The 18,341-nt window shown below is 34.2% G+C and overlaps 1 protein-coding gene across 6 annotated transcripts in view; it reads left to right on the top strand.

Annotated features, from left to right (window-relative positions):
- MALRD1 (MAM and LDL receptor class A domain containing 1) overlaps nucleotides 1-18,341 on the top strand; it is an 846,741-nt gene that overhangs the window by 429,510 nt on the left and 398,890 nt on the right. For all 6 annotated transcript variants that reach the window (XM_087420773.1, XM_087420775.1, XM_087420776.1 and 3 more), the window contains 3 exons: nucleotides 9,612-9,768; nucleotides 13,242-13,352; nucleotides 17,061-17,274. In XM_087420773.1, coding sequence (XP_087276899.1) covers nucleotides 9,612-9,768; nucleotides 13,242-13,352; nucleotides 17,061-17,274 — 482 coding nt within the window. The remainder of the gene's footprint in view (nucleotides 1-9,611; nucleotides 9,769-13,241; nucleotides 13,353-17,060; nucleotides 17,275-18,341) is intronic.

Here is an 18,341-nt window from a genome sequence, read left to right as displayed (position 1 = left end):
TTTTTGCCTGACATTGAAATCAATAAAGTAATTACTATATCATTTGTGTAACAGATTGAAACTTGTCAAGCATTTTGTGTCTTTCACCTCATTTCTATTTATAATGCATCTGTGATATATCAAGCCTTGTTTTGTATTGGCCTCTGTATCTGTATATAGATTCTTCCTTTATCTGCTAGATGAACCCTGCTCTACTCTCTAGAATTAATCCTGGTACATTTGTTAAAATTGATGAACCTACAATGATGTATCAAAAGCATCCTAAGTTCATATTTTACATTATGGTTCACTCTTGGTGTTATACGTTCTATGGATTTAGACAAATGTATAATGACACGTATCTGGCATTATGGTATCAAATAGAGTATTTTCATTTCCCTAAAACCTCTCTGTGTTCTGCATATTCATTACTCCCTTCTCCCCACCCAAACCCTGGCAACTACTGACCTTTTTCTGTCTCCATAGTTTTGCCTTTTCCAGAATGTTGTGTAGTTGGAATCATACAGTATGTAGCCTTTTCAAATTGGCTTCTATCACATATTTTCAAATATGCATTTAACGTTACTCCATGTCTTTTTAAGGCTGATGGCTCATTTCTTTTTAGCACTGAATAATATTCCGTTGTTGAATGTACCACAGTTTATTTATCCATTCACCTACTGAAGGGCATCTTGGTTGCTTCCAAGTTTTGGCAATTATCAATAAAGCTGCTATAAACATCCATGTGCAGGTTTTTGTGTAGACATAAGCTTCAACTCCTTTGGGTAAATACCAAGGAGCACAGTTTCTGGATTGTATGGTAAAGTATGTTTCATTTTGTAAGAAACTGCTGAACTATCTTCCAAAGTGGCTGTACCATTTATATTCCCACCAGCAATGAATGAGAGTTCCTGTTGCTCCACATCCTCACCAGCATTTGGTGTTGTCAGTGTTCTGGATTTTGGCCCTTCTAATAGATGTGTAGCTGTATCTTATTGTCGTTTTAATTTGAATTTCCCTGATGACATATGACGTGGAACATCTTTTCATATGCTTATTTGCCATCTGTATATCTTCTTTGGTGAGGTGTCTGTTCAGATCTTTGCCTTGTTTCTTAATTGGGTTGTTTATTTTATTATTGTTGAGTTTTAAGAATTCTTTGTACATTTCGGTTAATAGTTCTTATTAGATGTGAATATTCCAAGTGAGCTTGAGAAGAATGTGTATTCTGCTGGTGTTGGATGAAGTAGTCTATATACGTCAGTTATATTTAATTAATTGATGATGTTGAGTTCAACTATGTTCTTACCAATCATCTGCCTGCTGTATGTGTTCATTTCTGGTAGAGTGTGGTTGAATTCTCTGTGAGAGTGGATGCATCTATGTGACTTTGCAATTCTATTAGATTTTGCCTCACATAGTTTGATGCTCTGCTGTTAGACTCATATACATTAAAGATTGTTATGTCTTCTTGGACCATTGACCTCTTTGTCACTACTTGGTACCCTTCTTTATCCGTGATAACTTTCTTTGCTTTGAAGTCTGTTCTGTCTGAAACAAATAGAGTTCTGATTCACAGTATCATGTGAATAAACTCATGCTTCAATATATCATTTTTGATAACTATGAAGTATTTTTTAATATTTAAAATTACTTTAAAATTCTGCAAAATTTCAATTATTCTAATTTGTTTTGAAAGTTAGGTCAAAAATTTTTATTAGAAGGCATTTTTTATCAAGTGATTCTGAAAAACAAGTCATTAGTTTTTTTCATTCACTCACTTGGCAAATATTTATTGAGTGCTTATCATGTGCCAGACATTTTTTTTGGTCAAATACATTAGGAATGTGTGAGTTAAAAAAAGAGAGAGTATAACAAACAATTAGTTACACAACTCCAGAAGAGCTATTTTTATCAAATTCTGTGTGTGTGTGTGTGTGTGTAATGGTACCTCTGGTGTTGTGCATTGTGTTTCTCAAATACACTTAACTAAGAAATCCAACCCAGGGCCGGCCCTGTGGCTTGGTGGTTAAGTGTGCGTGCTCCGATGCTGGTGGCCCGGGTTCGGATCCCGGGCGCGCACCGAGGCACCACTTCTCCGTCCATCCTGAGGCCGAGTCCCACATACAGCAACTAGAAGGATGTGCAGCTATGACATACAACTATCTACTGGGGCTTTGGGGGGAAAAAATAAATAAATAAAATCTAAAAAAAAAAAAGAAATCCAACCCATACCTCCAGCAACTAGCTTTTTTTTTTTCTTTTTTTACTGGAAGATGGGACCTATTTTCTACACAGCATGTAATGGAAATGAGGTGTTTAAAAACTAGTGTCAAGGGATTGGCCCAGTGGCCTAGTGGCTAAGTTTTGCACGCTCCACTTTGGCAGCCTGGTTTCGATTCCTGGGTGTGGACCTACACCACTCATCGGCAGCCTCAGTGTGGCAGTGACGCACATACAAAATAGAGGAAATATAGCTGACAGATGTTAACTCAGGGCAAATCTTCCTCAGCAAAAGAAAAAGTCAAAAAAATTTTTAATCACATAGTTATTTATTTTCCTCAGATCGTTTATTTTGGGAAGAAGAATAAAGCTTGATTGTCTATTTTTCTAGGTATTCCTTTTGGATTAGCCTCTTGATTTAGCAACTTGGAATTGTAAATACCATTTTAACTGTTAATGTAAGTGGTTTGGAGCTGTGTGTCGCAAACGTCAGCATGCACCAGGATAAACTGGAGAGTTTGTTAAACAGATTGCTGAGGCCTCCCCCAGATATCCTGATTCACTAGGTTTGAGATATGGCCCAAGAATTGGCATTTAAAACAAGTCCCCAGGTGATGCTGATGCTGTTGGTTCAGACACCACACTTAGAGGGGAACTATATCAGAATGTAAAACATGGGGAGATGGATCTAAGTCCAGACATTCAATACTCACCAAAGGAATTACTACGGGCAAATAATTTAATTTTAGTTATCTCATCTATGAAGTAGTAATGATTATAATCCTGCCTTCTCGGGTTAATTGGGAGTATTAAATGACAAACTCTTATTTAATACTCCCTAGTTTGAAGGCTTCCTAATTTAAAGGCTGATCTATAAACCTCCACTATTTTATTTTATACATCTCAGAAGCCAGTGTTTCTTTGGCCTAAAATCTATTTTACAAAGAATATACTTACTTTAGTGAGCCTTTTAAAATCCTGTTTTGGAGTTAGAAGATAAATAAATACAACTACATTGTGTAATTTCTTAGCCTTTTTAATTTATAAGATTTTATTTTTTTTAATATGTTTCTACTTGCCTCACAAAGAGTTGTTCTCCAGTGAATGTCACACAATGTTGAAACAGGAACTGTGGGTGCTCTTAATTAAAATAGTTGGCTTTGATACCTTTGTTATTGAATTTGGGGTTGGTCAAACCCCCAGGTGGTTAAGTAAAATTTCAACAAATGTAGTTACTTCATTTTTATTTCTTGAGACTAGGAATGAGAAATCCAAAAGTACTGTGCTAAAATTATATGCCCTTTTTCAAAATTGAAATGGCTTGTATTTGTAAAGGAGATTTTTCAGATAGAAAAGCACGAATTCTCTACCACTTTTATTTAGCAATAGATTCAGCAAATATTTATTGAGTACCAATTGAGTTTAAGTCGCTCTACAAGTCGTTCTAGATATTGTAATAAATAAGTTAAAATTTGTGCCTTGATATGTTTGCGGTCTCATGGGGCATACAGCTTCATATTCAATGAATGAAAATCTAATATGAAGAATGTATTTAACAAGTTATGTATAAAATGCTATGAAATTGTGAGTCTAGGAATCTAAGAAGGCTTAGAAACCTATTTGCGATATGTTGTGGAGGATAAATCAAAGTAGTATAGAGGAAGACTAAGAGCAGAGGTTATAAGTGTTCCCAGAAGAAAGACCAATATAATGGAGACACAGAGAAAAGGAAGTATATGATATATTCGAGTAATTGCATAAACACATACAATGGGAATAAACCTGGGTTTCTGAGTAAAGTAATATGAAAGTTGACGCCAGCTATTGGTATAGAAAGTCACTCTTCAGTTCCTGATGAGTTGAGACTTTATCCGTAGAACAGGGGTAAGCAAACTATGGCCTGTGGGCTGTTTCTGGCCTGATGCCTATTTTTGTAAATGTAGTTTTATTGGAACATGGCTATACCCATCCATTCAGCAATCCATGGTTGCTTTCATGCTACAAAGACAGAACTGAATGGTTGGAACAGAGTTTGTATGACCCACAAAGCCTAAAATGTTTACTATATGGCCTCTACAGAAAAAATCCTCTGACTTCAGTTACATACCAGTGCAGTATAAAATGCCAGTCTGTGAACTGTTAGTTACAAATACATGCCAAGATGAAGAGCTTGCACCAGAATGCAGATTAACTCACTGCTTCCCTTATCAAGGAAATAGGGCACACGTGTATATTAACAGATGGTAATTAGTCTTTGGGTGGTGAACATGATGTAGCCTACACAGAAATGGAAATATATTGATGTACACCTGAAATTTATATATTATTATGAACAAATGTTACCTCAATAAAAAAACTTAAAAAAGAGAATCTTGCTGTGAAAAAAACAATGTCAGCTGATCCGGGCAGTGTGTGTAGTGAATCGATGTACAGTCTACTGAAGCTTCTTATTTACTTGTAGTCCAATAACATATAGTTTAGTTCAAAGGCCTCACTTTGTATCAGATGTGGATATGATCACTTTGGATCAGATGTGTATTTTAGAAAGGACCAAAAACGTCAAATAGAAGATTTTTTTTGGTCTCTTCTATAATAGTAAAGCACAGAGTAGAGGGCATGTGTGGAGCTTTGGAGTCAGACAGAGCTAGTTTCAAACCTTGGGGATTCAGCTAGTAAGGAGATGTGACACCCAAGAAGGAATGTTCCTTTTCCCTTTAACTTATATTCTAAAAATCCCACACAAGGACTCTGATTGGTCTGGCTTGAGTAAGAAGCCTACTCCTTTGTAGGGCCAGGGACTTTGTGCCTCTCATGCAGTGAAGTTGGTGGGAGGGGTGGGGAGCAGTTCCACACAGCAAGGATGGTTTACTACAGATACTGGGGTAATACTGTGGAAACCATTAGAAGAATTATACTATTGAACACTTTATATTTTCTGCTGCTCATGAAGCTAATAAAGTTCATGACAACTTTTAGTAGATCATATCCCATCAAGTATGTTAAAACAGCCTACAATATCGTAATGAGTCAGAGGGTGTATCTCAACACAAAGAATAAGCCTAGAGAATATGGCTCTCATACTGTAGATGTACAGGATCAAAGGTCAGTTGACCTGACTCAAAAATATTTTGATTTGTCCATACAAGAGTATTTTTTTTTTCTTACTAGTTTAATTAGGTGAATACCTAGGAGATTCTCAAATAAGGGGGGGAAATGTCAGTATCTTTTGCTTAATCTGTATGATAGTAAGATTTTAGAAACTGATTATCCTATGAGGCCTAGGTGACTTTCTTTGAAATTGCATGGACTGTAGATCCGATCACTTTTATAACGACTTTTTTAATGACTTTACATCATTACCCGGAATCTTTACTTTTGCAACACCTGGCTGTGTAACACTACTTTCTTTAAACCTTTACTACTGTGATTTGTGATATGTTTTGTTAGAAAAGGTATGTTGCAATAAAACATCCTACTTCCTGCCCTGTATGAGAAAAGACAATTTGAAGGCTAGTAGAGAGATGCTGATGTTTTATGGGTGACAGCATTGTTAGGTGTGATCATTACTGCTGTCTTCATCTCAGGAGGGTAGTTGATTTCCTTTGCAGGTATATGCTTGAATAATCTCATCCCAGACACAGGCAAGTGTTTGTGTAATTCTTCATTTTTCCTTTAGGAATCATACATACATCATGTGCCCCCTTTTAATGCATATGAGACTAGTGACCAAATGATATACTGGTACACTGGTACTGTGTTTATAGTAGGACGTAAAAACACAAATTCACTTTTGTGCTTTGCATTCTCCAAATTGATGTCTTGACATATCTCCCTTTTTTCCTTTTCCTTGCAGATGAGGGGATATTTCAGGGACATACAATTATAAAGAATTACTTAATAGTTTATTTCATATTTATCTTTGTGACTGAGTTTCCTCAAATTGTATTAGAGTGGGGAAATTAAGCATTAGTATTTTTTCCTTGTGTAGTTTCTGCAAAATTAATACAGGGATCTCCAGTTAAAGAACCATTGATTAGATGCTTTCAACGTTGCCAAGGTTGTGACCTTTAGTCCCTTATTTCTCCTTGATCTCCAGATCTATTAACTTTATATATACACACACACATACACACACACACTACTGAAGGTCTGACATAGTGCATAGTATATAGTCGGGAATCAAAAAGTGTTATATTCATTAAATGTGATACAAATGTTTTTTCCCATTCACTGGTTGGCCTTTTAATCATCATATTGCTATCTATGATAAACAGAAATCCTTAATTTGAATACAGTCCCATTTTTCAATATTTCCCTTTGTGGGTAATAATTTTTATATATTGTTAAAAATTTTTTATGGCTCCCACATCAAGAAAACATTATCTTAGACAAGCTTTATTGTTTTACCTTCCACATTCCAGGTATAATCTACCTGGAATTTATTTATGTATTTATTTTTTGCTGAGGAAGTTTCACCCTGCGTTAACATCGTCACCAATCTTCCTCTTTTTGTTTGAGGAAGATTTGACCTGAGCTAACATCCATTGCCAATCTTCCTCTATTTTGTTGGTGGGTCCCCGTTACAGCATGGCCACTGATGAACGGCGTAGGCCTGCAACCCTGAACTGAACCTGGGCTGCCGAAGGGGAGCGTACTGAACTTAACCACGAGGCCGCAGGGCTGGCCCCAAGGAATTCATTATTTTTGAATGCTGTGAAATAGGAGTCAAGGCTCATTTTTTCCCCACATGGCTACTTAATTTATTCAGTCAATTTATTGAAAAGATTGTCCTTTCCTTCGCTACTCTGAAGAGCTAAATTTTTCGTACATCAGGTATCCAGATGTATATGGATCTGTTTCAAGATTATTTCTTTTGTTTCTCTGGCCCATTTGTCATCTTCACTCCAATACCACTCTGCCTTGATTATTTTACCCTTATAATGCATCTTGATATCTGGTAGAGTAAGTTCTCAAACTTTGTTCTCCTTCACAATAAAATTGGCTATCCTTAGTCTTTTGGATTTCTCTATGAAACTTAGAATCAGTTTGTCAATTTCTGGGAAAAAATGTCTATTGAAATTTTGTTGGATCTTAATGAATCTGTAGACCAATTTGTGAAGAATTTATGTCTTTATAATAGTGAGTTTTAGAATTCATATACACAGTGGTATGCTGGAATCAGATTGCACTGGTTCGTAAGAGCAAATTGGGCACATCTCTTCCCCACTGCCATTCCCATTGGGAGGCGGGACAAGGTTATGTAGAGATTTGAGGGCATATTAAATATTTTTATTATATCCTTAAGTCTATTGGGAAAACTTGAGCAGCTTTTAAGAAGTGGTTTCGGGGGCCGACCCCGTGGCTTAACGGTTAAGTGCGCGCGCTCCGCTACTGGCGGCCCGGGTTCGGATCCCGGGCGTGCACCGACGCACCACTTGTCCAGCCATGCTGAGGCCACGTCACACATACAGCAACTAGAAGGATGTGCAGCTATGACATACAACTATCTACTGGGGCTTTCGGGGAAAAATTAAAATAAATTAAAAATTAAAAAACAAAAAAGAAGTGGTTTTGGGATGTAATATAATCCAATTTCCATTTTTTAGAAGTGATGGGTGAAAGAATAGATAGAATGAATCAACAGAACTGGGAAGACAACTTAGGAGGCTTATTATTCTAGGTAAGAGATGACAAGAGTTTGACTTAAGGCGGTGGCATTAAAATTGGAGAAGAATAGACAATTCAAGCTATATCTCAGAAGCAGAGCTCAATTTAATGGAGGACATTTAGATACATTGAAATAATTCTGTGATAAATTATAACGAAATTACAAATAATCTTGACAGTTGCTTTAAGAAAAGATTTACAAATTAGATAAATCATACACATATAAAAATGTGCATATTCTTTTCTATTGACTATTCTCTCTGTTGACTCTGTATACCTGAATGTATAGGTGGCCATATAGTCATCTTTGTTCTTGGTAACTTTGGAATCCTGGGTTATTAAGCACACAAGGGACAAAGCTGGAAGTGCTTACTCATTGGGACACAATTCAGACAAATTAATATAATAATTCTGCCTCTTAAAACGATCTTAATTCATACCTTCCTTCTGTGGTTTGCAGACACTAAACTCTGTTCCATTAGCAACAACTAATGACATAAACATAACTGCAGCTCACAACTACCATGTATTTAATATATAAGATGGGCTGAGTACTGTCTTAGAAGTTTGTCTTATTTTATTTCTAATTTCTATTAAGACATACATGTAACTATCCCATTTTATAAACGGAGAAACTAATATGTTTAGAGAGGTTAAATAACCTACCTAATGTTGCCCACCTAGTAAATGATGAAGCCAGGTGCCAAACCCTGTCATGTGTTTTGCTCACAATCACATGCCCAGGGCCTTGGACGGCCGCTGGCAGTACTGGAAAGATTGACTCAATAAGTACGTGGTGACGAATGAATACTTCTTTCTCTACATCTATCTGTTATTAATGATTCTTATTTTTTTCCTGAAAAAATTGATAAAACTTTCAAAATAAAAATGGTTTTAATAAGCAGCAAGTTTAAACTCTATAGTATTTAGTATAGTATCCTATTTAGTGGTAAGAAATCTAATTAATCAAAGAAAGAGTTCCGGAATGCCCAAATTGTGAGGAATCACTTCTTTATTTAATACTTCAAAAACCTGCGTGTTACTTAGCATGCCATTAATGTTTTATTATCTCTTGTTTGAATGATAATTAAGTGAGGCATAAACTCTGTCCCTTATGCCAAGATTAGTTTGCTGTTTAGTTGTTTACATTATTATGTTTCCTCTGTAATTTGAGGCTAGGAAAGAGAAGACACACTTTAAAAATTATCTACTAGCTTATTAAAATATGTTGGGTAAAGCTGACCTAAATCAATAGAGAGAGAATAAATTTGAACCTGAAAGCCTTTTCATAGAAGGCTCGTAGAAGTAAAACCTCAGGCCAGTTTTCCTTTCTCTTTTTCATGCTTTAATTATTGATGTATATTTTTTGTTCTTTTTATGCCTCTTCTAAAGGTATTCAGTGCTTCAGGGTCTCATTTTACCCACATGAAAATAAACTCTGCAAAGCTGATGAGGGTATTAGCAATATCATTGCAAAAAAAAAAAAATCAACCAAGTTATTACAGATTAGACCTGGTAATTTCAGCCTTTACCATAATTTGTATACATTGTACCAATTGATACATGGACTCAAAATCAAAATAGTAGAATTATTTCTGCTAAAGGTTATGAGTTTTATGCTATAAAATATCGTTATACTTTTAGGAAAAATTATAGAACAATAGAATATAGTCAATGGCAAACTGTTGTATTTTATGATTTTCTTCTTTTAAAATCTAATAAACACATTGCACTTTCCCCAGAAATACTACGGATGGCTGGTACCTGTATGCTGATAGCTCAAATGGACACTTTGGTGATATAGCTGACATCCTCGCTCCTGTTATTTCACGCACAGGACCAAAATGTACCCTGGTGTTCTGGGTTCATATGAATGGTGCCACGGTTGGTTCTCTCCAGGTACTGCTTAGGCAATTGTATTTTCTGAATTTGCTCTATAAAAATTCATACTGCATAATTTAGTATTAAAATATAGTCTGCTAATAAATGAAAATTAACAATTATCAACACTTCACTAGTTTCAAAATGGTATGATTGAAAAAAAGCTTTAGCAGAATTGGACCTGAATGTCTAATAGCATTTTTCTTTTACTATTCAATTTATAATTATTGTCTTTAGTCTGAGGTTACAGCTTCTGTGTCATACCATTTTATACTTGAAATGTTTCCTGTAGGTTTCAGTGTCAATGTTCTGAGAATAGCACAATCATATGAATTATACACACTTTGGTGATATTTGAATGTGCATACTTGTTCTCTTTGATGGAAGTGGCTCTACATTCTCCAGTAGTCTTTTTAAAATGGTTTCTTTGTAAAAAAAAAAAAAAAAATTAAACTGTTTCAAATTTACTGTTTGAACTGTTTTGAACTGTTGCAAGAATCTCACAGACAACTCCAATATACTCTTCACTCAGAGACCCTATCTTTTGCCCATTGTCTCAGTAGCATTTTTTCTAGGAAAAATTCAGTACAGGATGACATATTACACCCAATTGCTATTTCTTTATAGTGTCTTTCAAACTGGAATAATTCTTTAATCTTCCCTAGACTTTTATGACTTTTATATTTTAAAAGATTATAAGCAAATAATTTTGTAGAATATGCCTCAATTTGGATTTGTTCAATGTTAAGCTTTTTTTTTCTGTAATATCACCAATATTGTGTTCTTTTTATTGCATCCCATCAGTTAGTACATAATGTCTATCAGTCTCAGTACTTTTGCTCCCTTTGTTATCAATAAATATTTTGTGAAGAGATATTTTTAGAGTGTGTAAAATCCTGATCTCAACTCAATTTTATCCACTAGTTTTTGATTCCTTTAGTATTTTTGATGGAATTAATTTTACTACGATGATTGCCTTGTGATTTTCTAACTTCATTATTCCGTCTACATGTGTAGGTCAGTTTTCTACTGTAAAAAGCAAAACAAAACATTATCTCTCCATTTATTGATCCCATGTACTGATTTATATCAGTGTGGACTCATGGGTTCCTATTGTATTCAATTTGTTGTCATATATTACTATTATTATTGGTTGGTTCTTAAATTGTCCCGGATTTAGTCATAGGAGTCTCTTTAAGCTGACTTCCGTGTCTCTTTGACAACCACATCAGGCTTTGAGCATTTCCTTCCTTTCTGGCCAAGATGTTCCACACTAATTTCCATCCCTGGTGTTAACTATTTCTCCAGTGGGTCCTGGTTTCTTTTAGAAGACCAAGTTATACAGGCAAAACAGAGAGAGATCTGGAATCTGAATGCAGATCCCTAGATACTGTTTTCCCACATTGGACATGCCTTATATAATACATAAGGTTTGTAAGTAATATGCACAGACACATCATTTACACAGAAGAAGTCAACTCAGTTTTGAAGCATCTCCATTTATACTCAGTTTCATAGCTTATGTAACATTTTCTGGGAAGACATGTCTGAAAAATAAATCCTAAAATTCTGGAATTGTTTACCATGAGCAATTTTAGAACAGGGATATCTTGCTGAAAATAGCCATAGATAAGGACTCTCCTCCTGTCAAACATCATTAATTTGTTTACCAAGAATTCCAGGTTTACCGTATTTGCAATGAGGTTACACTTGGGTCACCTGCTCTTTTTCTCCCATAAAGAGAGAGAAAGAGACTGGAGACCAGCTGTTTAACCACTTCTTTCCCAGTAGCTTGATTGTATTTTAATATTAAGTGCCTTTCACCTCATTTTATTACTGTTTTATTCTAGGATTTTCCTGGCCATATTAAATATTAATTCTTCCAAATAAATTTTAGATAAATGCATCTTAATTCAAAAATGTTGTTAGTGTTTTTAATTGGAAATATGTTAAATTTATGATCAATTTTAAAAGAATTGACCTCTTTATTATAGGCGAGACTTCTTACCAACAATTTAACACTAAACTTGTTTGTATATATGTATGTGTGCCTGTTTAATACTCTAAAAGCATTCAAATAGTCTTATGGATTGAAGCTATAATTTATCGTTTATTTTACATTGACTTTTTAAAAATGGTTTTAGGCAAAGCACTCAATACAGCTTACTGCAGGGTTTTCATCAGAAAAAATGAGAATTGTTTACCTGGAACATTTTGTGATTGATTAATTATCTGAAATATGCTTTCATTTTTTTCAGAATAAGATTTTGTATTAGTAGATTAAAAATTATAAAACAGTATTAAAATGTTATAAGTAATTATCAAATAATTGAAATGGTAATACACATGATTCTTATTTTTGTGAATAAAAGTAACACTAAGTGTTGCATTAATATATCACATGAACACATTTTCCTTAGTGATTTGTATGTACAGTGGTATTCATACAAAGAAGGTCTATTTCCTATTCTTTTTAGTATCCTTAAGAAATGGTTTTTATTTCTTTTATAAATTATATTTTCTTGACTTCAATATGTTAATTTAACTTAATTTTATGGACCAAGGATTTGGTGATACTTTTGCTAGCCACATATTACTTTTTATATGACACTAGAAACTCTAATTCTATCATAATAACCATTTGAATTTAATTTAAAAAAACAGATAATGAAACCGTTAAAAGTTACCTTTACTTTCAAAAGTCAAAACTTTCACAGACCCTTTACCCGAATAATTCTTTGCTTGTACAAATTGTCTTTGTAAAAAGTAATGTTGCAAAATAATTAAATAAACCGTCTAAGTCAGTTATTTTAAAAAATGGAGTTGTTCTGCTCTTGCCTATTCTCTTCAGTTCTTTTCTTGATGGCTCATTTTCTAGCATTCTAAATGAAGAGCCATGATAATCCGCCTGCTGAGACTAATCTGAATTTTCCTTTAGAATGAGGATACAGTATTGGTGAGAATTTGTTGGTTTCAAGGCTGTTGGATAGGGATCTGTTACTGGCGCAGCATGAGTAGGAGCCAACTCATGTCACCTGTGTGTGCTGTTAAAACTGAACGGGCTCCCATTGTAACATCACTGCCCCCAATGAACCCAAGAGGATGAGGAAGTTCATTCTCAAATGAGTGTTTTAGTAAGTAGTTCTGTGCTTTTCATTCAACCACATGAATATTACTTAATATATAAAATTCCAATTGTTACTGCTATCAGATTTTAAAAAGTGACTGTAGTTAGGAGTTCTTAATTAAATGGTGCCCAGACTTGACTGACAGATATTTATGCACGTCTTTATTACACAAAGCTTGTGAGGTACCCTGGGGACTCAGTGCTGCATAGGAAACAAAGACATCTAATGAAAAATGTCTCAGTTTCTCTCTCAGGGACTTCATGTTGATATTAAAATTAAAAGAAATCACTGGGAAAATTCTACATGTTTAAAATTTATCAAGACAAAATATTTCAGCACTTCTTACTTAATTTATCTCTGCAGGTACTCAGCAAGAAAGACAATATTACTTCTAAATTGTGGGCTCAAAGTGGACAGCAAGGCTCACGGTGGAAAAAAGTAGAAGTGTTTTTAGGCATTCATTCACTTATACAGGTTTGTAATCCAAGTAGTTGGGTGATGAAGGAGTTTTGTTGATTGTTTTTCTTTAATCCTTATTTATTTCCTTCTCTCATAGTCTTCTTTTCCTTCCATTTTCTTTCTGATGTGTCGTATGAATTCTTACCACTCCATATAGCATTTTCTATAAAATATTTATAATTTCAGAATGTCCTAATTTCTCCTGATTAGACAACCTTACTTCTAGGAACATTTAATTTTAATGACAACCATGCTCCACTCCGATCACTCCCACATATGAAGAACACCTCCCTCTATTTTACAAATATATTCTCAGAGACTGTAGAGTAATTACATTAATTTATTTCACACCTGAATAAAAAGACAGACTTTTGAAAGCACATTGTATTGTTGAACCTTACTAGAGATAATAGACTGACTTAATTAAAAAATATTTTGAGGAGGCACAAAACTGTGGTGCTGTATTTGTCTTCACGTAGATTACAATAGTATTAGGAGAGTAAGACCTATACATATCTAACAGTTAAAGAAAAGAACAAGTAGTATGTAGATTAAAGTGTTTAAACTGAAAATAATTATGTGCCAAGATACTTGGTATGGATTTTATTTTTTATGGATTATCAAGAAAACAAGAGCTCCATGGATGTACATGGGTTTTTGTTTTGTTTTACTTTTATGTTCAAGGGGGGTTTTCTTGGAATATGAGGCTCAGCTATTAAAATTTGTTAAGATTGGATAAGGAGAATGAGAATCTAGACCCATTTATGTTAGAGAAATTTTTTTTTTTTAGTCTTAACTGCACAGGGCTTAATTCCATGAATTTAGAACCACTTATCTCTACGTAGAAGATATAATATCTTTGCTAATTATTATGTTTCCAGTCTTCTGTATATGCAGCAGAAGTAGCCAATTTTGCTGTTAATATTCAGTAACAATATCTGCAATCATGTGCTATGTCTGATAGATCAGCCCCTCTCAACTCCAGTGGAAGCATAGTCATAAACACAGTTGTATAAAGGCGTGGATACATTATCCCCAATTTCTTGGAATGATAAGTGTAATAAATCCTATATATTTTCAGCCTCTCACTGGAATCCAGTTTTCTTATGAGTCATTTGTAGATAACTTAGGAAATGGATAAGAAATAAATTCAACTTGAAGAAGTAAATATTAGACAACAGTTTAATGATCTTGCACAATATGAAATTTATTATTAAAATGATTCCACCTGTTCAACCTCCTGGATCTTTTAAGTAAAGCAAGAAGCATCCTCAGAGAACATATAGAAGGTTTTGCTGCTGCCAGACATATGCTTCCACCCTAGGCAATGAATTCTTAACTAGTTCTGGGCAAGTAGAATATTTGTATAGTAAAATCATGTTCAAAACAACATTAAAGAGGATTTAAACAAGAGGAATCAATTATTAATTTAGCCTTTCTGAAATAATTTTTCACATATTGAAGTTTGATTGAAGAGACATATACTCATGTTGTTTGAATCTTAAAACTAAATATTAATGGCTTATGAATATTTTATGTTTTATGTGATTCATTCCTTCAGTAGAAACTTATTAAGCACCTATTATGTGCAAAGCATATTTCTATGCACTGGAGATAGAGCCATGAGCCAAGCATACTGTTGATGATGCTTCCAGTTTTACAATGTCATTCCCTTTAGCCTCAGAAAGATGAGTGCCTCTAACCTTTGAGTAAAAGTATAAGATATTTTTAGAAATTATATGCTGAAGCAGCACTGGGTACTTTTCACTGTTTTATTTTGGAACCCTAAATTTAAACAGCATATTTAATTATAATAATTTTTATAGCTAGAGCAATCACATACATAGCATGTGCTAAGTGCTAAGTACTATTCTATAAATTTGAAATATTTACTCCTTTAGTTTTCACAATAACTGTATGAGGCACATACTATCATTATCTCCATTTTATAGATTAGAATACAGAAAGACCTAGAAGTTAGGTAACTTTCCCTAGTTTTTTACTACAAAATGGCAGAGACAGGCATTAAATACAAGCAGGTCATCTATGAGTCCATAATTTAACTGCTATGACATATTGCTTCCCCAATTTTCCCAAATAATTGACCATGCTTTTATTCTACTGGAAAAAAATATATATCGTAATTGCTCTTTTAAAAAAAGTTTCATCACATTCAATATTAAAGTCTATGGAATCTCAACCAACATTGTTTGAAGCTTTGGGATATAAGTGAGGATTTGATCATTGAGATGTGGCAGGCAACTGAGATTGTGTCTATAGGATAGCAGATAAAAAAATTAGTAATGAAACACTCCCTGAGTTATCTGTTTTCTTATCTACAGAGCACTACATCACATATGTAAATTTTTAGATGTGCAGATGATAGAGTACCTTTTTCAATTTGTGTATCAATGTTTTTCTTGGGCTCAATTTTCCTTATAAAAAATGTTGTAATCCTTATAATTCTTTCTAGTTTCACCTCTTCTTAATCACTTCCAAGCTCTTACTCTATCTTACTAATTTACTTTCTTTTCTAGCATGTCTGCTATGAAGAGCAACAATTAATTCCTTTTATGTAAATTTGATATATAAATTTACATAGAAATTGTATTTTTTTTGACAATGTGAGAGGCATGATTTTCAATTATTCTATCCTCTCATCTTAAAAGGAAAACACCTCGGTTTTTACACAATAGTATAAACCATAACATATCTTAAAGAAAAACTAATTCTTTCAAAAAAATAATTGTTTAGATTTGGTCAAAAGGTGTTTGGGAGTTTGAACAATAAATATTTTGTATAAAATCACTGAGGCAAATCTGTATTTCTTGTTAACTCATCTCTAATTGTTCTAAATTTACTTTAAAATATATGAACATTTCTTAGGTTAACACACAAATATGTATTTGGCCTGCAGAGAAATTTAATAGAAACAGTCTGAATTAGTTTCACTTAGAAATTTGAAACTAAACAATATATGACTATTTATGTTCTATGAAACATTGTTCACTGTTATTCCAAGCATTGGAATAGCCATTGTTATTCCAAAATTACATATTGAAGTTGGAATTTCTGAAAACTTTAGTGACCCCTGTTATTATTTTTCATCACTTCTAATTCAAGTGGGATCTCACTGTCAAACAATGGCACACATGAGAATTTGTTCATTACATACATTAATCAAAGACATTCAAAATCATTTCAATTCCAAAGACGTGGCCAATTTAAAAAACTCATGGTATTGAGGTCTGATACCTTTTCACTTTCAAATAGTTGGAGTGGACAGATCTGAGGAATGGAAAGAATTGGTCAAAATAAAGTAAAGAATTGCCTTGCATCGTCTTTCTCTTCGTACATTCTGCCGCCTGATTGGCCTCCTGCTTCCACGTGTGATGAAGCTCTAAGAAACGAGCTGGTCTGGTTTTGGGTCTGAGAGCTGTAGAGGCAGCAGTGATGGGTTAGTGACTCCTGCCAATTTTCTAGGACACCTATCCTAAAAATCTAGACAAGATGCAGTGGTGTTATCACTCCCACATTCTTAGGTTTGAGGATGGTACAGATCTTAGGTAACCCTCAAGCTTTCTGAGTCAGTTTTATTATGGAGGCATTTTATCAGATTCAGGTTGGTGTCCTATATTTCATGTTTGCCCCAAGTTTTGAATTCTTGATGGACAGCTCAGCTGAAATTAGCTTTTGTTTCTTTCTTTTTCTTTTTTCTTTTAGATAGTCTTCAGGGCAAAACGTGGTATTAGTTACATGGGAGATGTAGCAGTGGATGATATTTCCTTTCAAGATTGTTCCCCCCTCCTTAGCCCAGACAGAAAGTGTACTGCTCAAGAATTCACATGTGCTAACAAGCACTGCATTGCAAAGGACAAACTGTGTGATTTTGTGAACGATTGTGCTGATAATTCAGATGAGTCAACTTTCATTTGCGGTAAGTGGAAGTATTCTGTTTCCTAACTTTGTGCCTTTATCTCCCACAACCTTGCTCTATGGGGTGTGTTAACTGCTGAAACATGCAGAGTATGTATAGCTCAGGAGCGGAGGCAAATAAGGAGATTTAACTATTTAAATCCATTTCTTTCTCCCTCTCAATACTTAGTTTAGAATCATAAGTCATTTAAAACTAGTTGATGGCTTTGTGTGTGTGTGTGTGAAGTAATTGCAGATAAATTGGAAAATAGATGTCTTCAAAGACAAACAGACTGGAAACAAATATTTTCCATAGGAAAGAAATTTTTGGAAAAAAGACAAGCAAAACATTCATCAAAGTCAATTCATGCAAGGTTGACAAACCTTTACGCTTTGACACATTTCAGAAGGTTGTTATTTCTTTGTGTAAATTATGAGATGTGATAAGCTATTAAAAAAAGCAAAAAATAAATCCCCAGATAATGTGTAAAATAGACAAAGTGATTTCCTAAAGGAGATACATGTCAGCTATGTAATATTGTTGCAGGAGATCAACTTATAATAAACAGCACCTATTCAAATACCCTTAGCTAAATGGGCCATATGTTCTCATTCGGGTAAGTCTGTAAAACTGTGCAACACTGTCCAATTGTAACCTCATTTCATTGCAAATGAGGTGAATACAAATTGTCAAAATGAAGGTTGACAAATTATTCCACTATTACTAGTAATAATTTCTGAGCTAGAATATTAAGATTGATTTTTTTTGCCTCTTGAAACCAAATGTGGAATATCAAGGACAACTTCAGTATAATAAGAGCTCACATTTATACAGAACTTTTAACTTTCAAAGCCCTTTTATCTACTAATCTCCACTTGATCTTTACAGAAGCCCCGAGGGGTATGTGGGACAGATATTATTAGTGTATCCCACGATGAGGCTAACAACAAGAGTGGCTAAGATTTTGTCCAAGTTCATAAACTGGTACTGACAGAGCTGATCCTAGAACTCAAGTACTTTGACTTATGATTCACTGCTTCGCGCAAGCTACCATACCACCTCTGTGTAAAACTGAATCTTAAAAAAAA

This window comes from Ceratotherium simum, chromosome 32 (assembly GCF_057802395.1).
Source record: "Ceratotherium simum simum isolate JZ-2026a chromosome 32, ASM5780239v1, whole genome shotgun sequence".
NCBI classification, from domain to species: domain Eukaryota; kingdom Metazoa; phylum Chordata; class Mammalia; order Perissodactyla; family Rhinocerotidae; genus Ceratotherium; species Ceratotherium simum.
This window is presented reverse-complemented; position numbering and strand designations above follow the sequence as displayed.